The 14,685-nt window shown below is 36.8% G+C and overlaps 1 protein-coding gene across 1 annotated transcript in view; it reads right to left on the bottom strand.

Annotated features, from left to right (window-relative positions):
* LOC145691863 (retinol-binding protein pinta-like) overlaps window positions 1-14,685 on the bottom strand; it is a 54,216-nt gene that overhangs the window by 1,852 nt on the left and 37,679 nt on the right. Inside the window, exon 4 of the mRNA XM_081767174.1 lies at window positions 11,708-11,818. Coding sequence (XP_081623300.1) covers window positions 11,708-11,818 — 111 coding nt within the window. The remainder of the gene's footprint in view (window positions 1-11,707; window positions 11,819-14,685) is intronic.

Raw genomic sequence — 14,685 nt, forward strand, 5'->3', positions numbered from 1 at the left:
GGAATACCATCTTACAAATGCTGAAAGAAATTTAACAATTTTGGTTTGTGTATTGGAAATACAATTCTGTTGTGTTCAAAGAAAGGGATGGTGGCTAGGATTGATTTTCATGTGTCATTTACAAGTGTTGCGAGTTCTGGACTTGAAATCATCTATCGTTTAAATACTGAAGGATTTTCATTCTGTCTATCAGTATCACCAACAGTTGTGATTATCTGAAGTTCGTGAACCTCAACTAATAGAATCGTTGGACATTTTTGATCTTTGGGTAGGACCAGTTTTGTTCGATCTCAAATAAATTTCGCCGGTCTCAAATGTGATCTGTCACGCAATGCGCATGATTTTGATTATCCAATGCAACAAACTAAGATATAAGCGTCTCCAAAACATTTATATACAAACTTATGTTTCATTGTCTATAGGAAAGGTCAAATATCAAAATAATACGTGATTGTTTTTTTAAAAAAAACTCGTATTCTAAAACATAAACATCTGACTTCTAGAATTTATGGACTTTGAGACAATTGGAATTGTTCAGGGCCAAAATCGCCATAGTTCATTCCTGGAAATACAGTCCTTAGCAAATGTTCAAGGACTGCAACGGTAACTTGATAGTAGTGTCGAGTCTTCTTTAGACGAGATACTTTAATTAACAATTCTGGTATTCCTGATGAAATAATTCCAGATTCTTAAAACATTTGTTCACCCAAAATTTCCAAGCATATATCTTGCTGTTGTTCATAGTGCCATTTCAATATGAAGTCTATCAAACGAAGGTATGTAATGCTTTTTGCCGTATAAATTTGACCAAATCCACGATACTTGCTTCATCGAAACATATACTGGTTGATCTGTAACTAAAACTGGAATCTGTCCAGAATTGCAAATCTCAGTTATCGCTTTATCAATGTCTATGGAATACTTTATCGTTGGTAGTGTGGTAAATGTCTCGAAGGAACGAGAAAGGAAGAGGACAATATTATTTTTTTTTTTGTGTCTATTTTCTATTAATGATGTATTGAGCACGTTACTTCTTTTTCCCTATTTAATTCGGTTTGGGTCATTGAAGGAATTGTATTCAGGATCTATTTTTCTTCATCTTTTAAAGCACTCTCAGTATCATGGTCTGCCTAAACTGGGCGTATTGTAGGAATGTTTTATCTTCCCCCACTGAAGGTTTCAGTGTAGGAATTATAAAACTGTAATTATCTGGAAGGGACGAATTGCTTAAAAAATCATTTCAAATATACAGAGCTTCTATTCGAATTTCTGAGTTTGTCTTCGTAGGAAACTGAAACATGCTTATGCCATCCCATAAAAAGAACCCTCTGAAGTTGTTGACGAAGGATTATAATCAATTACACGTGTGTTTGTCGATAGTTTCATCAGTAAATACATTTTGTCTTATTTGAGATGGGCACACACTAGCGCAGACAGACTGCACAGACCAGCAATTCCTCAATTTGAAGTACATGGCAAGGGAGTATAAAGGATTCTTGAAAATCAGTGGATGTGTTCTTACAGTTCACAACAAGGTGATTTCGGGATATGGAATATCATTCAGGCTTAACGATAGTCTTTGGAATTTCTGTGAATACCCATTTCGATTTACACTGTTATCGCCTTGGCATTTATTCTGTTGACGCTCCCGTGCTCTTTGAAACTTCGACAATGAAATCGACAAGCCCTATGACATTTTGGTTTATTTTTCAGTAATCCCATAGGGAAAATATGAAATACTTTTGCATTTTGGCTTTGCTTTGAAATGAATATATTTCTTGAGACCCTAAGAATATGAAATAAAATCTGTGTAAGAGTCATGGTTTGAGACTCATACAAGTTCATCTTCCTGTGAATTGTAAACCCTAGGAACACCATGGGAGAAGCCTCTGAGGCTCACAGGCATTAGATTGTAATGGAAGCCAAAATACCTTGGTGTTCCTAGGGTAAATAACACAGGCATCAATTCATTATTATGAAGTTAAATATAGTTATTGAATTAATAAAAATATACGGTAATATAGATATATGAACAACAAAATATACTACAAGAACAATAACTAAAATAACGTCCTGCTTCAAACTGATAACAATGAGCACTAAGATATTGTGGACACAAATTCACCTCTTGATACAATGAAAACGACTGACATCTGAATCAGTATTGACAAATTTGATTATCCCAATAATTGAAAATACATTTATTCTTTCGTAAAATTATTGTATAAAACGAGTACCTCAGCTATTATAATTGTTATTATGTTGGTACACAATGGCAACGCTGAAAAGATCAGGCGTAGAATGCTTTAAAACAATCCCAAAGAATAATCACTTCATATCCAACAATATTATTTTTAGACCAAAAAAAACAAGCACACACACACATTATAAAATCATAAATTAACTTATCAATGTGACTATTTCTAGATGATTATTGGCTCTTGATCTTCATTAAAAAAGAATGATTCAAATCGAGTCATTAACTATCTAGAAAAGGGTTGTTAAATGATTTTAAAAATCCAATATGGCGTCGTATTTCAAGATGACGGTGGAACAAGTCGCACACATCCCTATCAAAACGACGTGTGAATAGTGTAGATTCATTGTACGAAGTTCGATATATTAATCCAGTTTATAACGATAAAGTCGCCAATAGACTCCATTAGTTGTACTGCCTTCGTTATTGTTTTTTTAAGACGGTGCATTTGCACGCTGCACCAAGGAACGCACTTCTTGCGCTGTATCTGGGGTACGCCATGGCGTAGAGCCAATAGTGGAGGATCTAGCAAGGATGTCCATTTGCTGCGATTTACTACAGCGCAAAGCCCACTCGGAAACCTTTTGCTGAATACCGTTTACTTATTTAGCTATAGACCTACCTATAATAAATGTCTGAAAGGGCACAAGTGTAGCCCTCCCAAAAAGTATGTAATTTTTGGAGTTATATGATCACTATCACACGCCTGGCTGCAAGTCAAAAGACAGCACTTTCGAACTGTCCTCATCAATTTGCCGGGCGTATTCAAGCTGCCGGCCTTCTACCTGGCGACTGAATTTGTTGACACAATCCTGAACCGATATTCTGTATTCAGAACTGAAACTATTTTTTTCTTTAGGCAGTGGTGAAACGTATTATGAGGCTCTGAGGCCGAACCTACCGTTTTCTACCGTTTTTTTTTTTTTTTTTAAATTTTTGGTTTCTTATAAAATAAAGCCAATACTTCAACATTTTGGTTTCTTCAGTAACAAAATAATAGGTTGGAAACACTTGGGGACCTTTCCGTCTGAGCCTCACCAGATCGCTAGACAAGTTTACGTGCTATGCTGCTCAGGGAGCGAAGCTATTTTCGCTGGGGATTCCACGCATTGTTGGGAAGGTGCGAAGGGTCGCCTCTCGGAGTTTAGTTTTAGAGTTGAAGGCATCTTTCAATGCTAATATGTTATAAAATAGTTTCCTTAATACAGGGTAAGAAGTTTCTGTGTACAATTATGTGCTTCTATTAGTGATAATTTGTTTAATTTAGGTATATACTCTCAGGAGTTATTCAGAGTAGCTGTTTGCTTCCCCCTACATGATGCCTCGGCCATAATAGCTTGTAGAATATAAGTCTGATACATTAAACATAACAAACGCTACCGTACAGGATAAAATAATATTTGTGTGTAATTTTAGTTGTTTTCTATTTCATAGAATCAGTGGGGTATTTACGATTTTCTTCCGGGAGGCTTCGCTTGTTTCGGAAGGAGCTTTGCTAACTTTATTTCTGGAAATGTGAAAATTCTGCAATATATATGTAAAACGATAAAAACTTGCGATAAAATTTCGGTGAGTGCTGAAGCCCGGAAGCCACCCCCTTAAATATGTCACTGTATAGTATATAATATTTAAATATCTTGCGTTGATTCAAATGAAGTTCCTTTTGAGCATTAACATTTTTAGTGAAGTCATTATCAAGTGATGCATTAATTAAAGTACTTACTTTAAAGTTGGAGATGTAAGTAACAAATGCTTATCCAAGAAATTTGACAACTAACTGTAAGAATGTACTTTTTTTTTCTCTCCCTCCATTTTCAAATATGCAGGAAATGAAAACAGCAAGCAAGGAGGAAATTTCCCTCATCTGCCCTGCAAATCCCAGGCAGAAGAAAATATGAACTGCACTTCAAAATATTTGTAATGGAGCTGAATGGGAATATTCCATTAATACACATTGCATATTTCCCCCATGTAAATATTTGTTGAATAATAATAATAATAATAATAATAATAATAATAATAATAATAATAATAATAATAATAATAATAATAATAATAATAATAATAATATACTTTTTCCGTCTACTTTTGCCTATATAAATATTCATTTTAACCGGCATAAGCATGGGACGTAAAACTCAAAAAAATCTTTTCTTTCTTGTTAAATCAAACAACAAAATACTACTATGTATACATGCATATATATTTAATTCTAAACAGCATTAGCAGTACAGCTAAGAAAGTTCTTTAAAATAAATAGATTTGGTAGGGTTTTTTTTTTTTGTTTGTTTAACTCAATAAGGAAAATATAATTGTGACTATAATTTTAAACATTTTATGATTCATTAAATGTTATTTGTGTTATTAGTTTATCGGACCTACCCTACTTGTGGGATTACGCTTCGCCAGTGCCCTTAGGTGGGCTTGGGCTACAGGTTAATCATAAATTATTCAATTAAAAATGTTAATGAAATAATATATCATAATGTGATATAATGATATACACATCCGTTGACAATAGACAGATTTAATGATGCCAATAATTATTTTTCAAAATTGAAAAACATGAACTGCTACGAGAAATTGTTTTTAAAAAATCAGCTTTTGCAGACATTATAGTTTGGGGTTTAACGTCCCTTTCAAAGTATTGCGAGATGTAATTTGAAAAGGAACAGTAACCAGTCGATCTGGCTGCAATCTCAGATTCAGTGCCAGAAACATTCACTCCTCGAGTTGCATATGGTCATTTATCAAGGAAATGTTCACCTTTCTTTACCAAAATTCAGTATCGTTTTCAGCTTCATTACGAAGTACTTTGAAATCCACTAACTTTGTTTTTTGTTAAAATAAGTGCGTATAGCAAATTTCCGTATTCCTATAATCTCAATTTCCCCGTATACAGCATTTTCTCCTTTGTTTCAATTTAAGTTACCTTTCCTGTTTTTCAGTTAAGCTCTGTTGTGTCATCATCCGTAATCCAAATACATAGACTGAAACCCGATTGCCACAACATAATCTTTTTTTTTTTTCTACTTGGGTATGTGACAATTCTATTGTCATACTGTGGACAGGAGTTCTTATAAGTTTTCAACACACGAAAGTGAGGATTTAAGTATCTGCATTTAGAGGATTGTCGCTTGACACCAGAAGAAGACAACGTCCGCTACCATAGAAATCACTCTCACGTTCATCTTTCGATTATAACCATACTTGGTCATCTGTGGAGGAGTTTACAGGTCCCACCGAGTTTACAAAACTTCCCGTCGGAGATGTCTCGTGGCTGGAACGTGGAAGCGAAGGAACGATCACTGTAGTAACATTGAAGATTCGTTGTCCAACATTGAACATGAAGATTTCAACATCTGTCTTTACTAAGGTACTGTACAATTGATCAGACACACTGGAAAATATCTTATGATAACTCCCTCTAAAGTTTCACCCTTTCAACCTTTATTCTTGCTGGAAATTTATTACGAAATCAAAACTTGGGTTTCAAATACTAAAATTACAGGGAACATACTCTACATTTTGAGCCCCATCTAATTGAAGGAGCTCAGTTCAAACCGTTCTTTGTGTATTTGGTTTACTATCCTGATATATCTCTTCCGAAGTTCAGCATCGGTAGTAGAAAGTTAAAAGTAACATCCCCGAAGATAGCGACAGGGCACAAGGTAGATTTTTATCCTTCGTTAATTGGAATCTGTTGCTCAAAATATTATTGCCATGCAGTCATGTAACATGATGGAGATGCTAGGTTCGAACTTCTTGTTGAAAAGTTTTGCAATTCTGTATGGTTTAAAAGTCACCATAGCATTTTTGTACCGTGTTTTCATAAAAAAAAGTTTAGTTGGTATTATTAAAAATGCACGATGTAAAAATGCTACAGTTACATTTTAAAATATACAAAGTTGCAAAACGTTCTAGCTTAACCAGAAATTGGAACTATAACGTTTGCAAAAGTTGATTTTTTAAAAACTAGATCTTGAAAGAATAGGAATACAAAGTAGAAACTGGATCCAGTTGGCTAAGAACAGAAGTCAGTGGAGAGCTTTTGCGAATGCGGCATTGAACCTCCGGGTTCCGTAGGCCATAGAGTTAGTTAGAGAGAAAATGTTTTTTAACAATGTTTGATAAAAGCCTAGGGTGTCACACCTATATACTTATTAAATGTATAAATATTACTTATCGTACTTACATCTAGAATATCAAAACATTAAACCATCGAAGTAATCTCACCTTGCAATGTTTCCATTGATCCTGCACTACCTCCTAGCTCGTTTGGAATATATTCTTTAGGAACAAAATCGTAAAGTTTCTCCAAATCTTTTCCGAAAATTTTAACCTGAGAACAGGAGTATTATTATAGTAGTACTTATGTAATAAAAATAATAATATTAATATTTATTAATTTACATCTCTTTACTCAATATTATTGGTATTCTCTGTTTTTTCTTATAAACACAATACTTTTTACAAGATAAATGTGACATCAGGACTTATAAAACCATGACATGCTGCTAAATATTAGTCAAAGTTTATCAAAAAGAAACATTAGTTATATATTGTGTAATTAATTAAAGGCATAATGTAGATAAGATATTCCTTGATTAGTCTTTGCAAATCACTAGTAAACACAGTGCTTTTGGGAGGGGAAACAATCCCTGCCGAAAAGCCAATTATATGTAAAGAAATAACGCTTATCATTGATATATGTGCCCATGTTTGAATACATACGTATCTAATTGCGGTTTTCACATTCATTTGAGGACGTTGAATCTAATGGAAGTACGTTTAATCATAGTATGAGGTCAATTTGCTCGTGACCGCATGGATGGACGTGATTATAAATAGTTCTTATTGGATTCAGTGTCCTCAAATTAGTATAAAAAGTGCAATTAGAAGTTTGTCCAAGTGTGAGCACATTTGTCAGTGGCGTGAGCGTTAGTTTGTTTTAATTCTTAGCCCTAATTCTGTGAAATTATAATATGAATGCATCACATCAATAAATACATATACCATACCCAAAATCAATGAAGGAAGATATCTATCCAAACAATAGTCGAAGAAACAGATAACATATAGGCTATGCTTTTTCCTTTGATTCACTTATTATGTAGCCGACTGCAGTGGATACCATAGTTTTGGAGCTATGGGCCTTTAAAGTTCATTTTTTCATGTTTTGGGCAGCCTATAACTCCGAAAGGAAGCATTTGTGCACCCAGGTTGATCTATACTTTTTGTCCTATTTTGGTGTCAGGAACCATCTCCCAAACATTGTCGGTGTTGTTTTGAAACATCTTGTATATATGAATTAGGAGAGAAATTTTCCAAGGAGATAGTTTAAGCCAGCTGCTATGCTGCTTAGGACTCAACACACTGCCAAAATTACTGTACAACATGAACATAAACTAAACAAACAAAATAAGACTTAAAATAATGCATCTAATGTATATGGTTGATATCAAACTATACGGGAAACAAACTGAGGAACTACTGACCATCACTGAAATGTTCTCGACAGACGTAAAAATGAAGTTTGTAATAGTGAAATGCAAAACAATGCAGCTTAATCAAGGGAAATAAATATAATAATAATAATATAAGTTAACTACAGAAGAGACAAAAGAAGCCATGAATCCGAAAGGATCATACAGATATTTAGGTCTCAACCAATCCAGAGGAGTAGAACATAAAACAGATAAGAGCAGAAATAACTCAAAATTACCAACAGTGATGCAAAACCAACCTCAACAATAAAAACACATTAAAGCTATTAATGCACTTTCAGTACCGGCTTTTGCGTACTCACTCGGAGTAATATAGCTAATACACGAGTAAGACTATGTTTTAATAGTGAATCCAATGATACTGCGTTTGAATATATCTGCCCATGAGGCCATGAGAAAAATTACCTCCAAGTTGGCAACTTGGAAGTACCGTTTTTACCAATAGCAAAAGAATCCATGCCTGGATACCTTTTAATTGGACTTTTAATACTAATTGCGAACGCTGAATTCAATGAAACTATTTTTAGCTATATATCCTTCCACTGAATCACGAAAAATTACCTTAAGTTGGGATCTTTGTAGTACTGATTTTGCCAATAGTAAGAGTTCATGCTTGAATATACTTCTAATTGCATTTTTGATCAGTGGCGTAACTAAAGGCTTGGGGACCTCCCCGCAGACAGCATGGATTGGGGCCCCTTCTCTACGTCCCATTTCACGATTTTGGGCCCCCCGCAATGCGGGGTCTGCGGGGGCCTTATTTATGCCCCTGTTTTTGATATAAATTTGTGGACGCTGAATCCAATGGAACTACTTTTAAATATCCGTCCATGGGGTTACAACAAAAATTGCCTTAAACTTTGGATCTTTCAAGTACCGCTTATGCCAATAGTAAAAGTGTCCATGCTTGAATATATTTCTTATTGCATTTTTTATATAAATTTGTGGACACACAATCCAATGGAACTTTTTAAAATACCCATCAATAGAGTTTCAAATATTCTGTTAGCAAGATTGACCCCATACGCAGATGAAATTATTGGAGATTATCAGTGCGGATTTAGACGAAATCGATCAACTATCGACCAAATATTTACCATTCGCCAACTACTCGAAAAGAAGTGGGAATACAATACCCCGGTACATCAACTATTTATTGATTTTAGAAAGGCTTACGACTCGGTTAAGAGAGAAACATTATACAACGTTCTTACAGAACTTGGAATACCGAGAAAGCTAATTAGAGTAATTAAGATATGTTTAAGTGAATCCCAAAGTAAAGTCCGGGTAGGAAAATTTTTGTCCACGAGCTTCCACGTCGAAAATGGCCTGAAACAAGGAGATGCGTTGTCGCCATTATTATTTAACTTTGTGCTGGAATACGCCATAAGGAAAATCAAAGATAGCAACCAAGGCCTAGAGTTGAACGGCATTCACCAGGTTATGGCATATGCTGATGATGTAAATTTAATAGGGGATGATAGGAGAACAGTAGAAATAAATGCAAAGATCTTATTAAACGCTTGCAGGGACATGGGTTTAGAAGTAAATGCAGAGAAAACTAAATACATGGAAGTGCGTCAGGACCGTAATACGGCAAATTGTGGAGGCGTTAAAATATTAAATAATGCTTTTGATAAAGTGGATACTTTCAAATATTTAGGATCAATATTAACAGACGAAAATCATATTCACGGAGAAATTAAATGTCGACTAAAAGCAGGGAATTCGTGTTACTATTCGGTTCAAAATCTCTTGTCGTCGCGAATTCTGTCGAGGAATTTGAAGCTTAAAATATATAAAACGATAATCATGCCTGTTGTTCTGTATGGTTGTGAAACATGGTCGCTTACTCTGAGGGAAGAACATAGACTGAAAATATTTGAGAACAGGATCCTGAGAAGAATATTCGGACCCAAGAGGAACGAGAATGGGGAATGGCGCAAGCTTCATAACGAGGAACTACATAGTTTATACGGTTTACCCAACATTGTTAGGGTCGTCAAGTCTAGGAGGCTTAGGTGGGCAGGTCATGTAGCTAGAATGGAAGAAAGTAGAAACGCTTTCAAAGTCTTGACTGGTAGACCCATAGGAAAATGACCATTAGGAAGACCTAGGCGCAGATGGGAGGACAATATTAAGATGGATCTCGCAGAGATAGGAATACAAAGTAGAAACTGGATGCAATTAGCTAAGGATAGAAGTCAGTGGAGAGCTTTTGTGGACGCGGCACTGAACCTCCGGGTTCCATAGGCCATAGAGTTAGTTAGTTAGTTAGAGTTACAACAAAAATGGCCTGAACACTTGGGATTTTTGGAGTTCCGCTTATACCAATAGTAAAATGTCCATGCTTGCACTTTTAATATGAATTTGTGGACGCTGAATCCAATTGAAGTATTTTTATATATCCATCCATGTTGTTACTACAAAAACTGGCCTCAAAACTTGGGATCTTTGAAGTACCGCTTATGCCAATAGAAAGTGTACACGATTGAATACATTTCTAATTGGAATTTTAATTTTAAATTGAGGACGTTGTATTTAGGGAAATTTTTTTTAGACATATACGTCCATGGGGTGCCTAGAAAAAGATATCATATTTAAAATATAAATATTCCAACTGAGGTAATTTTTCTTGTGATTCCATGGACGGATATTTGAAAATAGTTCCATTAGATTCATAATCCTCAAATTTATCCATTTAGAATATTAGGGTCAGAAATGTATTGTAGCGTGGGTACTTTTACTATTGATACAAACGGTACCTCAAAAACCGATCTTTCAGGTCATTTTTCTCTCGTGACCCCATGGACGGATACGCATGTACTCCATATGGAAAGAGAACTAAACCATAAATACTACAAGAAGTGTTATCAACCACTTTGTATGTAAAAATTACTATTTTTGTTACGTTTTCCAGTTATTTTGATTGGTAAAATCGTCATCGGCTATATGGAACATTCATCACAGAAAAATTGCTTACGATCTGTTCCAGTACACATCAGGTGGATTCAGCTGTCACAGAACAAACATTCTATCCAACCTGCACCATTTTTTTTATGTCACCTCACACAACTGACGATATTTGTTTCACTTTAAGATAGTCCACAGCTTAGATCCAGCATGGAATCCCGTGCGACATTAGCTTACTCTCCACTTTCTATCTACAATAAAAGCCGATCAAGTTTAGTAAAGTATATTGCCATGTCTTTGTCCACTACACCTTCACTTTTAAAGCATTCGGCTAACACTGTTCTTCAGGATATTCCATGATCTTTGTAGCTTTGTATACAAGACAGTTGTCCTGCAACACCATTCTAATTGCAGTTTATACTGTTATGTATTGTAACAACGTCGTTTCACTTCTCCATTCAGTTCAGCTGCGAATAGTGCTGAATCCGTAAAAACAGGACGCAGAATCATACGAGTAATGGTCTATGTTTCACAGGTTTACAACAATGATCACGAATACAAATTCATATGTTTGTCTACATTATATAGGGTATACTATAATACGAAAATTTTTGTAATGCTAATCTGGGACAGATAGATTCTTTTGTTCTTTATAATATTCAGATCCTCATTTACCTTACTATGTTTTGCGTCTGCTTCTTCTTGGATCTCATATTACGGTGTTGCGCAAGCTTTTATGGTGAAATTACGCTCACTGTAGGGCTACATCCCGTAGGTAAACGAACGTGTAAACATTTGAACTCCACGCATAGATATGGTGTGGCAGCTGCTAATACGTCGGTATTACCCATATCATGGTATTACCCATATCACGATATTACTAACCTTTAAGCTATATTTAAAATTCAATATCAAACAATCTACTGTACCGAAAGATATGATGGTCTATCCACTCTAAAACACTTTGAATCAATTTTCTGACATTTTTCATTCCGCGGGAAAAATATGAAATTAAGTGATAATTACTTACCTTTTTCCCTATTTCTTCGGGCAGAAGTGGTTGAAAAAAGTTCATAAACTTTAATCCTGATTCAGAAACATTAGTGAGAATTACATACTTCACTCTCTCTGGCAATCCTTTCTGCGCAAAAAAGAATAAAATTTTATTTATATTAGACTATTGTATGAAAATAATCTTATTTTCTTATTTTTAGATTTCGATCAATCAATCCTCCTCCTCGGTGAAATTCATATTAACATTTTAAACAATGTTAATTTATAAAACTCTCAGATTTGTTTATATCAAACTTTTTGTTACACCTAACTTGCATTAAAGTATACATCTGAACAAAATCTTGACTTTAGCTAACACATAAATCTAAATAGAAATCAAGAAAATAGATTTTCAAATGAGACACGTATATCTAATGAACAAAACTATGCAATAACCCTAAGGTAACCAAGAAAGTTCTGTCACTTTTTGTGGAGGTTTGTGTTCAATTGGTCCTCACACCGTGAGTTGAATGCGAATGGAGACAAGGCAAAGGTCAGTTTTGGTATGGGTATACCCAAGATACCACCTGGTTGTGGCAGTTCAGTTACATCGTGAACTTGCGTAAGGACAGAGTGAACATGGGACCTCCACAGAGCATCATAAGGACGTGTATGCTGTACGAGTTCAAACTGGGTTCAAACGCCAATGCAGCAGGCCGGAATATATGCCAGGCCTTTGGTGAGGGTGTCGTGACTACTCGGACAGTGCAGCAGTGGTTCAACAAGTTTGAGGACGGTGACGAAACACTCGAAGACGCACCACGTGCCAGAAGACCAACACATGTACAAAATGAAGATCTTCAGGCAGCAATTGAGGCGAACAGTGGTCAAACATATGAGAAACTGGAACTACAATTCAGTGTGAGTGGAGAAGCTATGCGGAAGCGCCTCCATCAACTTGGGAAGCACTACAAGTTGGGTCGATGGGTCCCACATGATTTGACTCCGGGCCAGAAGGCAACGCGAGCAGACATCTCTGTTTCTTTGCTGTATCATCTAAGCAAGGAGCCATTTCTGGACTGTGTATTGACATGTGATGATAAAGTGGGTCTTTTACGAAGCTTTACGGCGCCGTCATCATTGGTTAGCATCCCTGAACCAGTTACAAAACAGCCGAAACCAGCACTGCATCAGAAGGTCCTCCTGTGTGTTTGATGGACTGCTCGCGACATCGGGAACTGCTACCAGCTGATCAGAGCATCAAAGCACCTTTGTACTCTCAGCAGTGTAACCGTGTTCAAGAAAAACTCAAAACTCTGGAGCCAGCACTTTTGAATCTCGAAGAGGTCCTTCTGTTATAGGACAAAACTAAGTCTCATGTGGCTAGGATGACCCAGGATACCATTCTACGCCTTGGATGGGAAACACTATTGCATCCGCCATACTCCCTAGACATCGTACCGTCCGATTATCACCTGTTCCATTCCTTGGACACCTTAGAGGACACCAGCTCAAATTCCTAATAGAGGCGCAAAATGCACTTGAAACCTTCTTCGCTTCACAGCCCACCAAGTTCTACCGCGATGGAATCAATGGCCTTTCAGAACGTTGGCAGAAGGTAGTCAATGCTGATGTGGAATATTTTTGACTTCCCAGGTACGTCTTAGGTAACATATCGATGTTCGAAGGTGGTGGGTGAACGAGGCGTATTGTTTAAGTAATACCGTTTTGAAATACTCGTGAAGGATAAAACAAGCAACTTTTTTTAACAATTTTATTGTTACAATAAAATCTGTAACTTAATCTACTTTTTTTACATAGTTTTCACCGATATTAAGGCACTTATCATATTGCAGAACAAGCTTTTGAATACCATTATCATAGTAGTCTGTAGCCTAAAATGACTGCCACACGGCCGTGATGACCTCATCATCGTCCTCGTGGCGCTGACCGCCCAGATGCTTCTGGGTCATGGCACTGAATACTTCTTGAAATGTGAGGAAAGTTATCAGATAAGGACAAAATCGTAAAGCATCCGTTCTCTTTCAGGTTTTTGTCAACTTTCAGCACCAAGTCTTCAGTGATGACAGAAAGTGTTCTACTTCCCCATGTGTAAATCGCGGTCGAAAAGTGGGAGGACCACAGCCGACGATGATGGGCCGCCGGTACGGATCATACACGACTATGTACAGAAAAAACATCTTTTTGCCGGCTCGAATCAGAGGCAGCAGGTAGCCGCCGACTCTTTGCAGACTGTATGTCGGAAGAGACGCAACGTCGCGGCATGGCTTATCACAGATCCGACTCTCTACTGAAGAAACTGACAGCCTCTGTGCCGCTGTCGTTTTCCAGACGATTTAGCCGCTAGGCCGCCTAATTTTTGATCCTAAACCAACCTTTGAAACGCCACACTGCCTACCGCTACGTCACCATTTTGTCGACCGTAAATCAACCGTCAGAATCTTATCTTTCCGACGTCTTTTTATAATCAATGTAATAGATTTGCTGCGCCTTTGCCGACCCAAAATCGACCTGTGGGAAGTAGTTTCGACGTTGTTGTGCCGGTACGGCTACTTTTGTAGCATATTTTACACGAGTCAGATAGTCACGGGTGGCTCTTTCTTTATGGAGGCGGACATCGGCAGCAATTCCCCATGGGGTTCATTCCTTATCACGAACATTCGTGCGCCCACTTTTAAAAGCCTTATTCGATTTCCGTACCATTCCATTGCTCATAATGTTTTCTCCACATAAAAGTATCCGGACACCCTAATAACATACGTTTTTCATATTTGGTGCATTGTGCTGACACCTACTGCCAGGTACTCATTATCAGCGACCTCAGCAGTCATCAGATATCGTGAGAAAGGAGAATGGGGCGCTCCGGGGAACTCACGGTCTTCGTGGTCAGGTGATTAGGTGTCACTTGTGTCAGAAGTCTGTACGCGAGATTTCCACACTCCTAAACATCCCTAGGTCCACTATGTCTGATGTGATAGTGAAGTGGAAACGTGA

The sequence above is a fragment of the Thermobia domestica genome, chromosome 8, assembly GCF_964235325.1.
Source record: "Thermobia domestica chromosome 8, izTheDome1.hap1.1, whole genome shotgun sequence".
Taxonomy (NCBI): Eukaryota; Metazoa; Arthropoda; class Insecta; order Zygentoma; family Lepismatidae; genus Thermobia; species Thermobia domestica.